Below are 14,768 nucleotides of genomic sequence, written 5' to 3'. Positions count from 1 at the left end.
GATAATTGGTAAAACTCTAGTACAATGATTCTCAATCGCTTTTCTTCTTTGTATTTTTTTTTTTTAATCTTTGGACCCCTTTGATTGTTATCCTATTCTTGTAGATCCCGTCTCCCGCCAATAGCCATGCGATATTTAAAAACTAGTTTTAAAAACACTTCTTTCAAAATTACTATTATGTTTTTCACACATTCACTTGTGTAGATTGAACTATGTAAAACATTTGAGAAAGAAATTGAGTTGCTTCGTGCAATAAATACATCGAAAGTATCATTTTTTTTTCATGGACTCTTATGATACAACGATGGATTCCCAATTTACTATTTTGTTGGTGTGGACCCCCAAAAGTCTTACATGGACCCCCAAGGGTCATATGGACCCCCAGGGGTCATATGGACCCCAGTTGAAAACCACTGCTCTAGTGTATGATACCCAAGAGAGATAATTCCAATTATATGAATGTCATCTTTTAGTAGACGGACAAACTGAGAAAGACAGAGATTGACAGAGAAATGGAGACACAGTGTCAATTATATTATATTTTAAACTTAAACACAAATCATTTTTATTTCAGTTCGAGATCAATAACAAGTACAATAGGATCTTCATTATAAATTCGTGTCTCGTTGGTATTGACCTCGGCATTCCACTGGTGGCTTTGAAATTTTTCATTGACTTCAAAATCTGTTACTCTCAGCCGTTCTTGTGTGCTTGGCAAAGGATACGTTTTCAGCATGAACGGACAGGAGAAACTGTACTGGTCTTTTTCAGTCGGACAGAATGTCTTCAATGATAATTTCTGATACTTGTTCAAGTTGCCGCTGTATTCCAGTCTGATAGCTGGTTCAGCGGCGGATTCCACTGCCGATAAACTGATGTATAAAATAGAAAGAGAGGAAGAGAAAAAATATATAAATCGAAACAATGGCTTCCATATTAGACATATACAGGAAATAGCAAGAAATTGCATATTAATGTTTATTTTTGCTTTGTAGCATGCATTAATCAAAAAAGGAGTATTTATGGCTTTTGGAATTGGCGGAAAATCTGCCCTTCATTTGGTTCTTGAACATCCGGCATTAAGATTTGATTTAAAAGCATTTGGGTCGCTATTTCTAGCAGGTAAAGCTTGGATGATTCATGCCATCCTGGTGGCGTTTATCAGATGACGCCAGAGATCAAGGGGAGATAAATGACATTCGCTTCGTCGAGGTAAGCACCTTGAGACAGATAGGTCAACAGTTAGGATTCAACTTGGAACTGGAACAATAGAATGATTCCATTGCAGAATTAATTCTCATCCATCTTTAACCACTGACCAAACACCACCGGGGCTTATAGTCATCATAGACGTATTATAGTCATGTTATTTAGCTCTCGTTTGTTTTGGGTTGCCGCAGACCCAAGTAGCCCTCCGCAGGGGCTAGCTTAATAGTTCGCATGGAGTGCGGCTTTTAAGCTAATATGAAAATAAAAAATAACCAAGCTAAAATGAAATTAAAAATGACCATTTTTCAAACTTACCCATTCACGAAGTAGACACTTGGTTCCCATACTGATATATTATTGAGGCGAAAGCTTCGCTGTTTGGTGGGATACCAAGCGAGACGTCGATCCGACCAGCTCTGTAAATGATATACAAAACATTTTATTAATGTTACCGTATCACCGTATTATACAGCCTCGTAGGGTTTTATAGCAGTAACCATTATCATACTTTAAAAACGTATCATGCATCTTACAACTTCATGTGTGAAAGGGCGTACCGTAGTGGTTAGGGTGTTGCACTCACGATCGCGAGAACGTGGTTTCGGTTCCAGGACCGGGTGGTGCGTTTTTCCTGAGCAAAATACTTCATCTCATGTGGCTCTAGTTCAGTCAGCTGTAAATAGCCATCCTGTTTTTTCAGCTGATATTCATGCGACATTTGTCGTATATTTTCAGAGTAATCAGTTAGCCAACGACATGCGTAATTGCTTCCAAGTTAATTGGCCAAGAACCTTTTGATCCCCATCAAATCACTATATATATATATATATATATATATATATATATATATATATATATATATATATATATATATATATAGATAGATAGATAGATAGATAGATAGATAGATATAGATAGATAGATAGATAGACATATAAATATGTATATATAGTCGAATTTCTTAGAAAAACAAAAGACGAAGACAGGTATATGAACAACAAACAGGTGTATTAGTTTGACGCTCGAGAAAGTGAGAAAGTCTTTTACGTTTCCGGCCTACGCTCTTTTATGGAAAGGAATAAGAGAAAATAAACAGAGAGAATTAAAACAAATCATGTGGATTTAGCGGTCAAGCATGGCGACCCAAATATATATATATATATATATATATATATATATATATATATATATATATATGAACTGGCGTTAGAACTCAATATACATATGCTTCAAAAACGAAGTGTCAATCGGCAGTAGATCGGTTATAAGAAATTGAGGTGACAACGGTATAAACAGTTATCTTATGAACTCCATTAGCTTACAGCTGTTTCTGCTCTAAGATGCAATGCACTCATATCTGCGTGTTTGAGTATCACCTTATAGCTTCATCGGAGCTTCAAACATGAAGCACTAACAATGAGTGCCTTGCATCTTATAGCAGGCACAGATTACGTTCCCGTATCTTAGTAGTTCTGCAAGAGACCGATAGAATAAGTACCAGCAAATCCTTGTAGTTCTCATCATTAGAAATGTATTACAAGTTGATATCATAATTGTTTATTTCTTTGTCGTCTCGATTTCTCTCCCTCTCTCTCACGTTCTCTTTTGAGCAGACGCAAGTCGAAAACTCCCCTGGATAAAATGCCACTCTACCGACACAGAGGAAACTTTGGGTCTATTCTTTTGACATGCCCATCCACACGCAACACATGAGCAACCTGAAATAAAGTGTTTTTGCTCAAGAATACTAAGTGCTGCCCGGTGTAGAAATCGAGCCTACGCTCTGGCGAACGTGAATGCAAGAACCATCTTTGAGACTTACCGTTTCCAATGTTAACAAAGAATGTAAGGATTGTTCCGCCAGGTCAAAGGAATAAACGTGATCCACGGTTACCTTCAATGAAACCATGACCGGTTGTAAGTAGTGCATTTGCGGAGCAACATTTTTGTCGTAATCTCGAAATAAGGCACCCAGGGTTTGAGTGATTTCCTCGTAGGCTCGGTTTTGACGACCATCGGAGAGGTTTGCTGTCAACCTGTGATCAAAGAGACAATTAATATTAGCTTTAAATTTTTGTCACGATGCCAGAAATTTCAGAGGAGGAATTAAACCGATTACATCGATCCCAATACTGAACTGCTACTTATTTTAATGACCCCGAAAGAAACGAAAGAAACATCCGCGGAATTTGAACTCACAAAATGCCGTTAAGTATTTTTCCCGACGTGCAAACGATTCTGTATGCTCGCCGCCTTAAAGAGACAATATTGATTTCAAATTTTGGTACAAGGCCAGCAATTTCGGTGGATAGGATAAGTCGATTACATCGACCTTAGTGTTCAACTAGTACTTATTTTATCGACCCCGAGAGGGGATGAAAGGCAAAGTTGACTACGGCAGCATTTGAACTCAGAACGTAAAGAAGGACGAAATGCTGCTTAGCGCACTGTCCAGCGTGCAAACGATTCTGTATGCTCATCGATTTAACGAGTCAGTTAATATTATCAACTTTAACAATCAACATTATCATGTAGGAGAATAAAAACAATATTATTGAGTGAGTATGGCATGATAGCATGTATTGTGCTTTCACTTGTTTGAGATGCCCGTGTAGTCCCAGGTAGACATAGATACGCATTCAGTCTTCCCTTCTTGGCCCCCCGGAACATCGAAGATATGAAAGCTAGGAGAGTGCTGACACCTGGCTGCATCAGCATTAGGCTCCTTTTTCGGCTGAGTAGACTGAAGAAAAGTGAAATGAAGTGTCTTGCCCAAGGTCACAATGTGCTGTCCAACTCATAATTCGAACCCACGACTTTAAGTTCATGAGTCCAAAACCCTAACCTCTAGGTCAGCCACCCTCATTACTAAAAGGATGACTCTGATATGGATAACGGAATGAGAATAATCTACCCGAGTGGATTTAATAAAAGGTTTGGTTTAAAATTTAGAAAATGTTATCGCATACGGCAGACACCTGAAGAAGGCCGGAGGATACAACGGGCGAATAGTTATGATTATAACAACCACAACGAGAACCTCGGAAACATTGTCAGACTAAACAATCAGCTTTATTTTTCTAGCTATTCCCCATTATCTTCAGTGTATCATTAAGCAAACTATAGGCGCAGGAGTGGATGTGTGGTAAGTAGCTTGCTTACCAGCCACATGATTCCGGGTTCAGTCCTACTGCGTGGCACCTTGGGCAAGTGTCTTCTACTATAGCCTCCAACCGACCAAAGCCTTGTGAGTGAATTTAGTAGACGGAAACTGAAAAAAGCCCGTCGGATATATATATATATATATATATATATATATATATATATATATATATATATATGTGTGTGTGTGTGTGTGTGTGTGTGTGTGTGTGTGTGTGTGTGTGTGTGTGTTTGTGTGTCTGTGTTTGTCCCCCTAACATCACTTGACAACCGATGTTGATGTGTTTACGTCCCCGTAACATAGCGGTTCGGCAAAAGAGGCCGATGGAATAAATACTAGGCTTACAAAGAATAAGTCCTGGGGTCGATTTGCTCGACTAAAGGCGGTGCTCCAGCATGGCCGCAGTCAAATGACTGAAAGAAGTAAAAGAGTAACCTTAAGATTTTTTGGTGCTTTTAATAATAATTATTTTCAGATACCCAGTGAACATTATCACGTATAAGCTAATGAAGGAGCACCTATGTGGTTGCTTGACCTGCAAGAAGTAGCAGTCAAACTGCATCATACCATACACTACTGTCTTTGAAAAAGTGGATAGGTGGCACTCGGTCGGTTACGACGATGAGTTTCCAGTTGGTTCTGTCAACGGAACGGCCTGCTCGTGAAATTAACGTGTAAGTGGCTGAGCGCTCCACAGACACATGTATATAAAGGTCCTCAGACCGTTGACTAGGATTCACTGCTCTAAATGTACCCTGAACCTGTTAGACATAACCACCAAATCCTCTCGAATTACAGAGCATTATCTTCAGAAACGAATAACAGAATGATAATGAAGTCATAGAACAAAAACACACACGGAAATACACACACACACACACACATACACACACACACACACACACACACACACACACACACACACACACACACACATATATATATATATATATATACAAACGCGTAGCGCACGCACACATGCTTACAAAAGAAATGGTAGTCATATTTGGAAAGCCCTTTAAACGGTGCTACTTTGGTATGCGATCTACGTGTCGTGAAACTGCTTTGGCATACGTTCTAACTTTATACCGTGATCTACAAAAATTAGTAAACTTGTTTCGAATTTGCTTCATTCTAATTTGTTTTTAATAATAAATGTATAAAATGTTTAAAAATTTTAATTCTCTACTTCTGACTTTTCTACCTGATGTTCGTTCATTTCGCCCATAAAATTAGTAAACTTGTTCACAAATCTGCACCATTTTATTATTTTTTTTTTAATAAATGTATCAAAATGTAAGAACGTTTTATTTAAGCTATAATAAATAAATAGATCGCACACCAAAGTAGAATTTGACTCTTGTAGGTCACGTTGGCTACGTAGATCGCATACCAAAGTAGCACCCTTTGAAATGAGTGTCAAACCATTGCAAAACTTTATAGAAAGTTTTTGGCTTCAGCTGCAAACGCATAGATTGGCCGAAACGCAAGGAGTAACGAACAAATTATTGTCCCGAGTTCAAATTCAACTGTAGCCACGATTTCGCTTTTCTTATCTTTCTGAGGTTCATTAAAACATAATAGCAGTAAAATACTGGCACCGATGCAATCGATTGTCTTATTCTAGATTAGAATTCTTTGTTTTATGTTAGAAAGCAAACTTTCGAGGAAGCAAAGTTAGAATGTTAAGTGCAAAAGAATAAAGAAAGAAATAATAATAATAAATATATATTAAATGTTAAAACAAACGAAAAGACAATATGTATGTGTGTAACTTTGTTGTTGTTAACCTTTTCAATATTCCGTCTTGAAAATGGCAGAAAGAATTGGGGTGCGCCTTCGCATTTTTTCTTGTTTTTTTTTTTTTGTATGTTGAGTTCATGTGGATGTATGTCAGTGTGTGAGTCTTTATATACATTCTTTTAGTTATTTCAGTCATGAGATAGTGGCCATGCTGGAGCACTGCCTTGAAGGGTTTCAGTCGAACAAATCGACGCAGCCAGGACTTACCTTTTTTTAAAGCCTAGTACTTATTCTCTTTGCCGAACCGCTAAGTTATGGGGACGGAAGCACACCAATACCGATTGTCAAGCGGTGGGGCGGGGTTCAAACACTGATGAAAGGCCACACACCACAGACACAAGCACACACCTATATATATATATATATATATATATATATATATATATATATATATATATATATATATATATATATATATATATATATATATATATATATATATATATATATGTATATATATATTATCTTTATCTTATGATATTTACTTTGTTTTATATTATACTCATTTATTGTGCTTTTAATTATTAATTTTTCTATATGTGATAGTGGATTTTCATCGATGAGTTCTTGAAACTTGGTTCTTTTCCCTAAAACTATATATTTTTATATATATTTTAATCTATAAGGCTCAATTTAATTTTATTTTTTTATAAATTGATTTTAATTGAGTTTTTACCTGTAATTTTGGATTTTGTCCCTAATATTATATATATATATATATATATATATATATATATATATATATATATGTGTGTGTGTGTGTGTGTGTGTGTGTATATATATATATATACATATATATATATATATATATAGATTTTATCCTTATATTTTATTTAAAAATTAAACCGGAATATAGTCAGTGCTGAACTGTTCCGATTATACACGTGCGGCCGAGATCAACATGAGAAGCCCCCTTTTTCGTAGATATATAAGTGTGAACATTTGTATATACTCTGCTGGATGCGTTGTTGTTCGCTTGGTATGTTTATATTTATATTTTCTGGTTATGTCGTACTGATGATTGGAGAGCATATTATAGACGCTGACCATGAAATCATTAATATGCGACTAAACCTTTTTTCTAAAGGAACTTCTATGTTCATTCCCACGATTTCGGTGCCTGTGTATATCTATTGAAGTAGTTTGACTTTAGAGCCTCATTACAGCGTGCGGCGTTACTTATAATAATAGCCCTTAATATAATGTATTTTGTATATAAGAAATATATGTATGTATGTATGTATGTATGTGTGTGTGTGTGTGTGTGTGTGTGTGTGTGTGTGTGTTTGTAGATAGTGGTCGGGTGGTGATGTTGGTGGCTGTGACGGCGGCACGGTGGCGACGGCACGGTAGCAGCGGCAGCACGGTAACTGTGATGGTGGTGGTGGTCGTGGTGGTGGTGATGGTGGTGATGGTGGTGGTGGTGGTGGTGGCGGTAGTGGTGACAGCGGCGGCGGAGGCGGCGGCGGTGGCGGCGGCGGTGACGGTGGCGGTGGCGGCGGAGGCGGAGGTGGAGGTGGCGGCGGCGGTGGCGGCGGCGGTGGCGGCGGCGGTGGCGTGGGTGGCGTTGGTGGAGGTGGAGACAGCGGTTGCGGCGGCAGCGGTTGTTGTGGTAGGGTTGTTAGAAACCACCCACCAATGTAGAGTAGGGCCAGCACGTGTACAACGAAATGTCAGTCACCAGAGATGTTTAGATGTTGTTCTATATTTATTTCGTTACTGTCTTAGACTGATTTCCTTTTCTTTGTTCTTCTTGCAGCCGAGATTCGTTATGAGTAATGCGGTGCCAGGTGATTCATTCTGGTGCAAAAACACCTACACACGCAAACGGCACTTATATACACATATATGTACAGAACATACAACAAATACATATAGATATATACACGCACACCTATGCATACACACATACATACGTTTGTGTGAGCGTATTTGTAGATATATACGTGTGTGTGTGAGTGTGTATATATATATGTATATATATATATATATATATATATATATATATATATATATATATATATATATATATATATATATATATATATATATGTATATATATATATATATATATATATATGTATATATATATATATATATATATATATATATATATATATATATATATATATATATATATATATATATATATATATATGTATGTATATGTATATATATATATATATATATATATATATATATATATATATATATATATATATATATATATATATATATATATATATATATATATATATATATGCATGCATACATACGTATCTCATAGGCATATAGATAAACAGTGTTTGTTACGGTTCTCGAGCAAATACCTATTTTTCTGTCTTCAATCGCGTTGTTTACGAAGACGTATTCGTATAAGAAACGTCGTAACTTTCAGTGGTGGCTTTAATTTATATAGAAAATCTACATAAATAATTTCACGAAGTGATTGAATCGCACTGCTAACACCGGTGGGGCACAGTATTGAATTATGAGCCTTTAATATACGTTGTACTATATCATTGTTGCATAATGCAACATGGTGTCCCTACCAGCTATCAACATATGTATCACCATATTTATACTTGCGTGTGTGTGTGTGTATATATATATATATATATATATATATATATGTATTTGTATGTATATATATATATGTGTGTGTGTATAAATATGTATTTGTATGTATATATGTATATATATATATATATGTATTTGTATGTATATATATATATATATATATATATATATATATATGTGTGTGTGTGTGTGTATTTGTATATATATATATATATATATATATATATATACTTATATATATGTGTGTGTATGTATGTATTTGTGGGTGTGTGTGTGTGTGTGTGTATGTGTGTGTGTGTGTGTGTGTGTATGTGCATAATGTTTGCCTCTCAAACCCTCTTTCATGGGGCCAAAGAAATGATAGTCCAGTGACGAGGAAGTGAAAACTGTAGTGAAGAAGTGGCTCAAAGAACAGTCAACAGAATTTTACGGGGCAGGGATATATGCTCTCATTCGAAGGTGGAACATTGCTATTGAGAGAAACGGTATGTTGAGAAGTAGGAATGTGATCCACAAAGGACCAGCTTCATTTTGATGTATGATACGTGTTCCTGTGTTGGTAATTATACCTGTCCTAAACAAAATGGCATTACTTTTTGACTCACCCTCGTATATATACACAGACGGGACAGAAGTAAATAGATATTTCATAAAACATCGTTTTATGTTTATTCTAACTTGTAATGGTTTATATTTTTTATTAATTGGCATTTTTAAGTTTCAGGTTCTATATGTGACTGTTTAATCATGCCATGTACAAAGGAAGCCTTGGAACTGTATGAATTTGAATTTCTAAGAGGCCGTATTGTGGGTCATTCTGAAGGTGGACATAGCGTAAAATCGTAGAAAACCTTGGAATCCTGCTTTCTACAGTTAATCGAGTGATTGTGCAATTTACCAGAAAGGGGAAGGAGTCCACATCACCTTGCCCAGATCAACCAGGGCCCTCTGACAGGACCCTTCTCTTTGTTAAAAGAAGTGTGGAGGATAATCCTCGTTGCAAGGCCTCTGACATAGCAGAACTAGTTGATGTCAGCCCCAGAACAGCTGTCAGATATCTCCTCAAACTTGGTTAGTATGGTAGAGCAGCAGGAAGGAAGCCACTTCTTCGACCAGCCAATATCAAGCAGAGAACAGATTGGGCCAGTGAGATGGTGGTGAGGCCACTAGCATTTTGGGACTCTGCCATATTCTCTGATGAGTCCAGATTTGCTGTATTTCCTGACAGTGGCTGAGTGTGGGTTTGGAGATTCCGTGATCAAGAATTTGATGTGAAAAGATTGCAACCAACAATGAAACACAGCGATTCATGTGATGGTCTGGGGAGCAATTTGGAGCAATGGTTGATCAGAGCTGGTGGAATGTGAAGGAAGCATAAACTCAGATAAATATGTGTCCATATTGCAGAAAGGATTCCTTCCAATATTCTCCAGTGGTGAAATGATTAAAGAAGACTCTTTATTTATGGAAGATGGGGCACCTGGTCACATGGCTAAAATGGCCCAAGATTTGATGGATGAGAATGGCATTAAAAATCTTTCCTGGCCAAGTCAGTCACCAGATATGAACCCTACTGAACACTTCTGAGACATAATGGAAAGGACACTTCATAAAAAGAACAAGAAAGCATCTTCAAAGCCAAATCTTTTGATATTATTGCATGAAACTTGGCGAGAAATTCTTCAAGAGAATATTCGTCATCTGATCAGTAACATGTCTAATAGGTACTTTGCATTGAACAATGCAAAGGACATGTCTACTAAATATCAAATAATCATATAACAATTAAGAAATAATTTGAATGTACAATTGCAGGTTTAAATAATTTTTCTTCTGTCATATCTGTGCATATATAGGGTCGTTCTCCTGCTCCCGCCCACGCTGCTGCACTTGCCCCTACCTCTCTAACACCGCCACCCTCAGAGGCACCCACCATCGTCCCTATCATATCACTGACTCCGTCACCTGCACTTATAACAACGTCATTTACTGCATCTCCTACTCTTTTTCCCTTCTCTGTACATCGGTCAAACAGGACGATGCCTGGCCGATCGATGTTTGTATGTATGTATGTATGTATGTATGTATGTATGTATGTATGTATGTGTGTATATAAGTATGTATGTATTATGTATGTATGTTTGTATGTATAGTAAGTATGTATGTATGTATGTATGTATGCATATGTGCAGATTTGTATGTTTTGTTTTATGTATGTATTCTCATGCATAATTTTCATGTCTAGGCATACTCATATATACTTAAATGATAAAATTCTGGAAAGTTTTACAAATTTTTACAGTTCCAGTGATGGATTGGATCTGTATTCTTCAAATGAGCTTTCTCCATCCTGGTTTTGAAAAGTCCAATTTCTGACGATTGGTATGTATGTATGTATGTATGTATGTATGTATGTATCCATATATGAGAGGCCACTATATATATGTATGTATATATGTATGCATATATCAGAGGCCACTGATATATGAGTAAGAGAATACGACAGCTTCAAATCTCCAAGTACATTAACTAAAGCCGAAATCCTTAAAACTTTATTTAAAATAGAATTGAAAACTTTCTGACGATGCAGCTATATTTGCATTATATATCGGTATATGTGTGATGTGTATGTGTGAGAGAGAGGGAGAAAAAGTGAGAGAGAAAGACAGTGTTTCCGAAGAGCTTTTGAATTAGCAAAAGCCTATTTTTTCTGCTAAAACATTAAATCTGTAAAGAACAATTATTAGCTTTATTTATATTTAATACGTATTGAGTCTTCTTTGAAATGTTTGGTTCGTTTGATCTTTAATTCAAGGATTTGTGTTTATGTCAGAGGGGGGCAGGTGTGTGTGTGTTCCTGCATGTGCGTGCGTGCCTGTGCGTGTGTGTGTGAATAATTTTTGTTACCTATATTTTCCAAACATTTGTTTTCTGCACGTATATTCATAGAATACATATACACACAAACACACATACACACACACACACACACGCATAAACACAAACACAAACACATACTAGCACACACAAGCACACACATAACAACCGCCCCATTTATATATATTTGTATATACATACATATACACGTATATGTGTAAGAGAAAGAGGGAGAGACAAACAGACAGACAGAGATAGTTACAGAGGTAGAGAGATTGATTACATCTGTCAGATATTAAACATAAAACACATCACCATGTGTTATAAATTTTGAAGACTTGCAAGGCACTTTGTTGCTTCTGTCGTGACCTTATAAAGCTCAGATTTATAAAGATGACCTTTATTAGGTGTTTATTATTGTTGCTGCTATTATTATTATTATTATTATTATTATTATTTTAGTAGAAAGGATTATTGTTATTATTATTATTATCATTATTATTATTATTATTTTAGTAGAAAGGATTATTGTTATTATTATTATTATTATTATTATTATTATTATTATTATTATTATTATTATTGAAGGCGGCGAACTGGCAGAATTGTTAGCACGCCGGGCGAAATGCTTAGCAGTATTTTATCTGCCGCTACGTTCTGAGTTCAAATTCTACCAAGGTCGACTTTGCTTTTCATCCTTTCGGGGTCGATAAATTAAATACCAGTGAAATACTGAGTCGATGTGATCGACTATCTCCCTCCCCTAAAGGCCTTGTGCCTATAGTAGAAAGGATTATTATTGTTGTTGTTGTTGTTATTGTTATTATTATTATTATTCCTTCGTAACACAGTGTAAGTAAAAATGCACCAGAGTCTTTAGTTATCTCTCAAGTCACAACAAGAACCTCCGACAGATAATACTTTCCTTAAGATGTGCGCTGTGCCCAATAAGGCTGCTTTTTGCATGACATCAATCTTGCACGGGATTTCCGGTTGCTTTAAGAAGTCTTGAAGTTTCAATTGGATCGAGCCCAGCGCTCCGATCACCACTGGTATCACTTTTACATTACCCTCTCGCATTCCATACAGTCTTGCCAATTCCATTTTCAATTCGAAGTACTTGGTGATTCTTTCTACCTTTTTACTCACAACATTCATGTCATTTGGTATGGCTACATCAATGAACAGACAGTGTTTGTCTCTCTTATTCAAAGTGACAATATCCGGCCGACGGTGTTCGATTACACAATCCTATTATTATTATTATTATTATTATTATTATTATTATTATTATTATTATTATTGAGTGGTGCATGCCATCACAGTGACACTGGGGTAAAATATACGAAGCCCATTATACCCATCATGACTACCCGTCTGATAAGGGTACACCAGGCACATGCATCACAACCATATGTGCAGGACATGGTGATCTCATATCAAGATAAACAGCCTCTGACCTTACAGATAAACAACGCAGGACCTTGCAGATGGGGCCCAATTAGAATTTTCTTCAGGTCGAGTAGCCCATCTCACTCAGTAGGTCCCTGAGTAGGGGTTGTTTAAGGATGACGAACAAAACACCCATGTTTCCAAAGGTGAGTTATCCAAACCCTAAAGAATTCTGCTCAACACATGGCTATGATGCTCCCCCACTACTTCTACTCGTGATCAGAGATGCACATATCGTCAGCCACCAAAGGACATGCTCAACTGGTTATGGTCAAACAACTGGCGAGCAAATCTGTGGTATTAAGCAGAATATTTGCTGTAGCTCATCTTTTATACCAAGACAAAACATGTACATGATAACACTTCCAATCAATTAAGATTAGAAGCCATGAGAGTCACTGCCTGGTACTGCATTAGGGCATTTATCATCATCATCATCATCATCATCATCATCATCATCATCATCATCATCATCATCATCATCATCATCATTATTATTATTATTATTATTATTATTATTATTATTATTATTATTATTATTATTATTATTATTAAAGGCGGTGAGCTGGCAGAATCGTTAGCACGTTGGGTAAAAAGCTTACCAGCATTTTGTCTATCTTCACGTTCTGAGTTCAAATTCCGCCGAGGTCGACATTGCCTTTCATCCTTTCGAAAATATTCTTTTCTACTCTAGGCACAAGGCCTGAAATTTTGTGGAGTGGGGGCAGTCGAATAGATCAACCCAAGTACGCAACTGGTACTTAATTTATCGACTACGAAAGGATAAAAGGCAAAGTCGACCTTGGAGGAATTTGAACTCAGACAAGCATTCTGGATTATTTTGTCTGTTTTTGTTTTTTTTTAATGTTTGAGAGCGGTCGTGTTCATTTTTAGTATTCTCGTTTGTGAGAGCAGTCGAGTATATTTCAGATATTCTCATTTTAAAATTCATCTCTGGCTAATTACCTTGGCGGAGGTTTTCACTCTCTGAGTGCTCTTGTTAATACTGTTACGAATACTGTTATCAACAATATTAATAGCATTATCATCAACTTTTTCACCAATATTGTTATCAACGTTATTATCAATATTGTTGTTATTATTTTTATTTATGTTGTTATCAGTGTTACTACATGTTATCAATGCTGTTATCAGTGTTATTCATACTGAAATATTTTCGTTGTGGCTTATCTCCAAATCTCAAATCTTATCAACACAGAAACATGTATGCTTGTATGTATGTTTATATGAATATCTGTATGTATGCATGTGTGCATTATATAGCTAGACAGATGTAATATATATATATACACACACAATGTGGAAAGTTGTAATTCCGCTAGACTGTCTCTGGAGACTAGGGAAGTTTTAATGTAGCCTACCTGCATCTTTAAAACCCATCAAAAGATAGTGCAGTGTTAAAAATAATCTCACTTCATTTTTGCCCTCCCTCACACTCATACTCATTCTTACACTCACACTTACACTTATAAACACATGTGCGCACGCACGTATAACCATTTATTTCAAGCATCCATATAACCATCCATGGATAAATGTATCCAGTATGCAGATAGAAACAACACATGTACCATCTCATTATTGCTGTTATATGCTTGCGTGTGCGCGTATATGAAGGCGCGTGGTTTAGTGTTTAGGGGCATACGGTTCACGATCCTATGAC

General features: G+C 36.4%; 1 protein-coding gene across 1 annotated transcript in view; it reads right to left on the bottom strand.

Annotated features, from left to right (window-relative positions):
- Window positions 1–524: 524 nt before the first annotated feature.
- The window catches only part of LOC106882652 (acetylcholine receptor subunit beta), a 46,520-nt gene continuing 32,276 nt past the window's right edge, over window positions 525–14,768 (bottom strand). The window contains exons 2-4 of the mRNA XM_089341641.1: window positions 3,032–3,245; window positions 1,525–1,625; window positions 525–872 (exon numbers count right to left, since the gene is read on the bottom strand). Of these exons, the coding sequence (XP_089197767.1) occupies window positions 566–872; window positions 1,525–1,625; window positions 3,032–3,245 (622 nt within the window). The 3' untranslated portion in view covers window positions 525–565. The remainder of the gene's footprint in view (window positions 873–1,524; window positions 1,626–3,031; window positions 3,246–14,768) is intronic.

This window comes from Octopus bimaculoides, chromosome 25, assembly GCF_046866305.1.
Source record: "Octopus bimaculoides isolate indiv1 chromosome 25, ASM4686630v1, whole genome shotgun sequence".
Taxonomy (NCBI): Eukaryota; Metazoa; Mollusca; class Cephalopoda; order Octopoda; family Octopodidae; genus Octopus; species Octopus bimaculoides.
The sequence above is the reverse complement of the archived record's forward strand: the minus strand, read 5'-3'. Positions and strand labels throughout refer to the sequence as shown.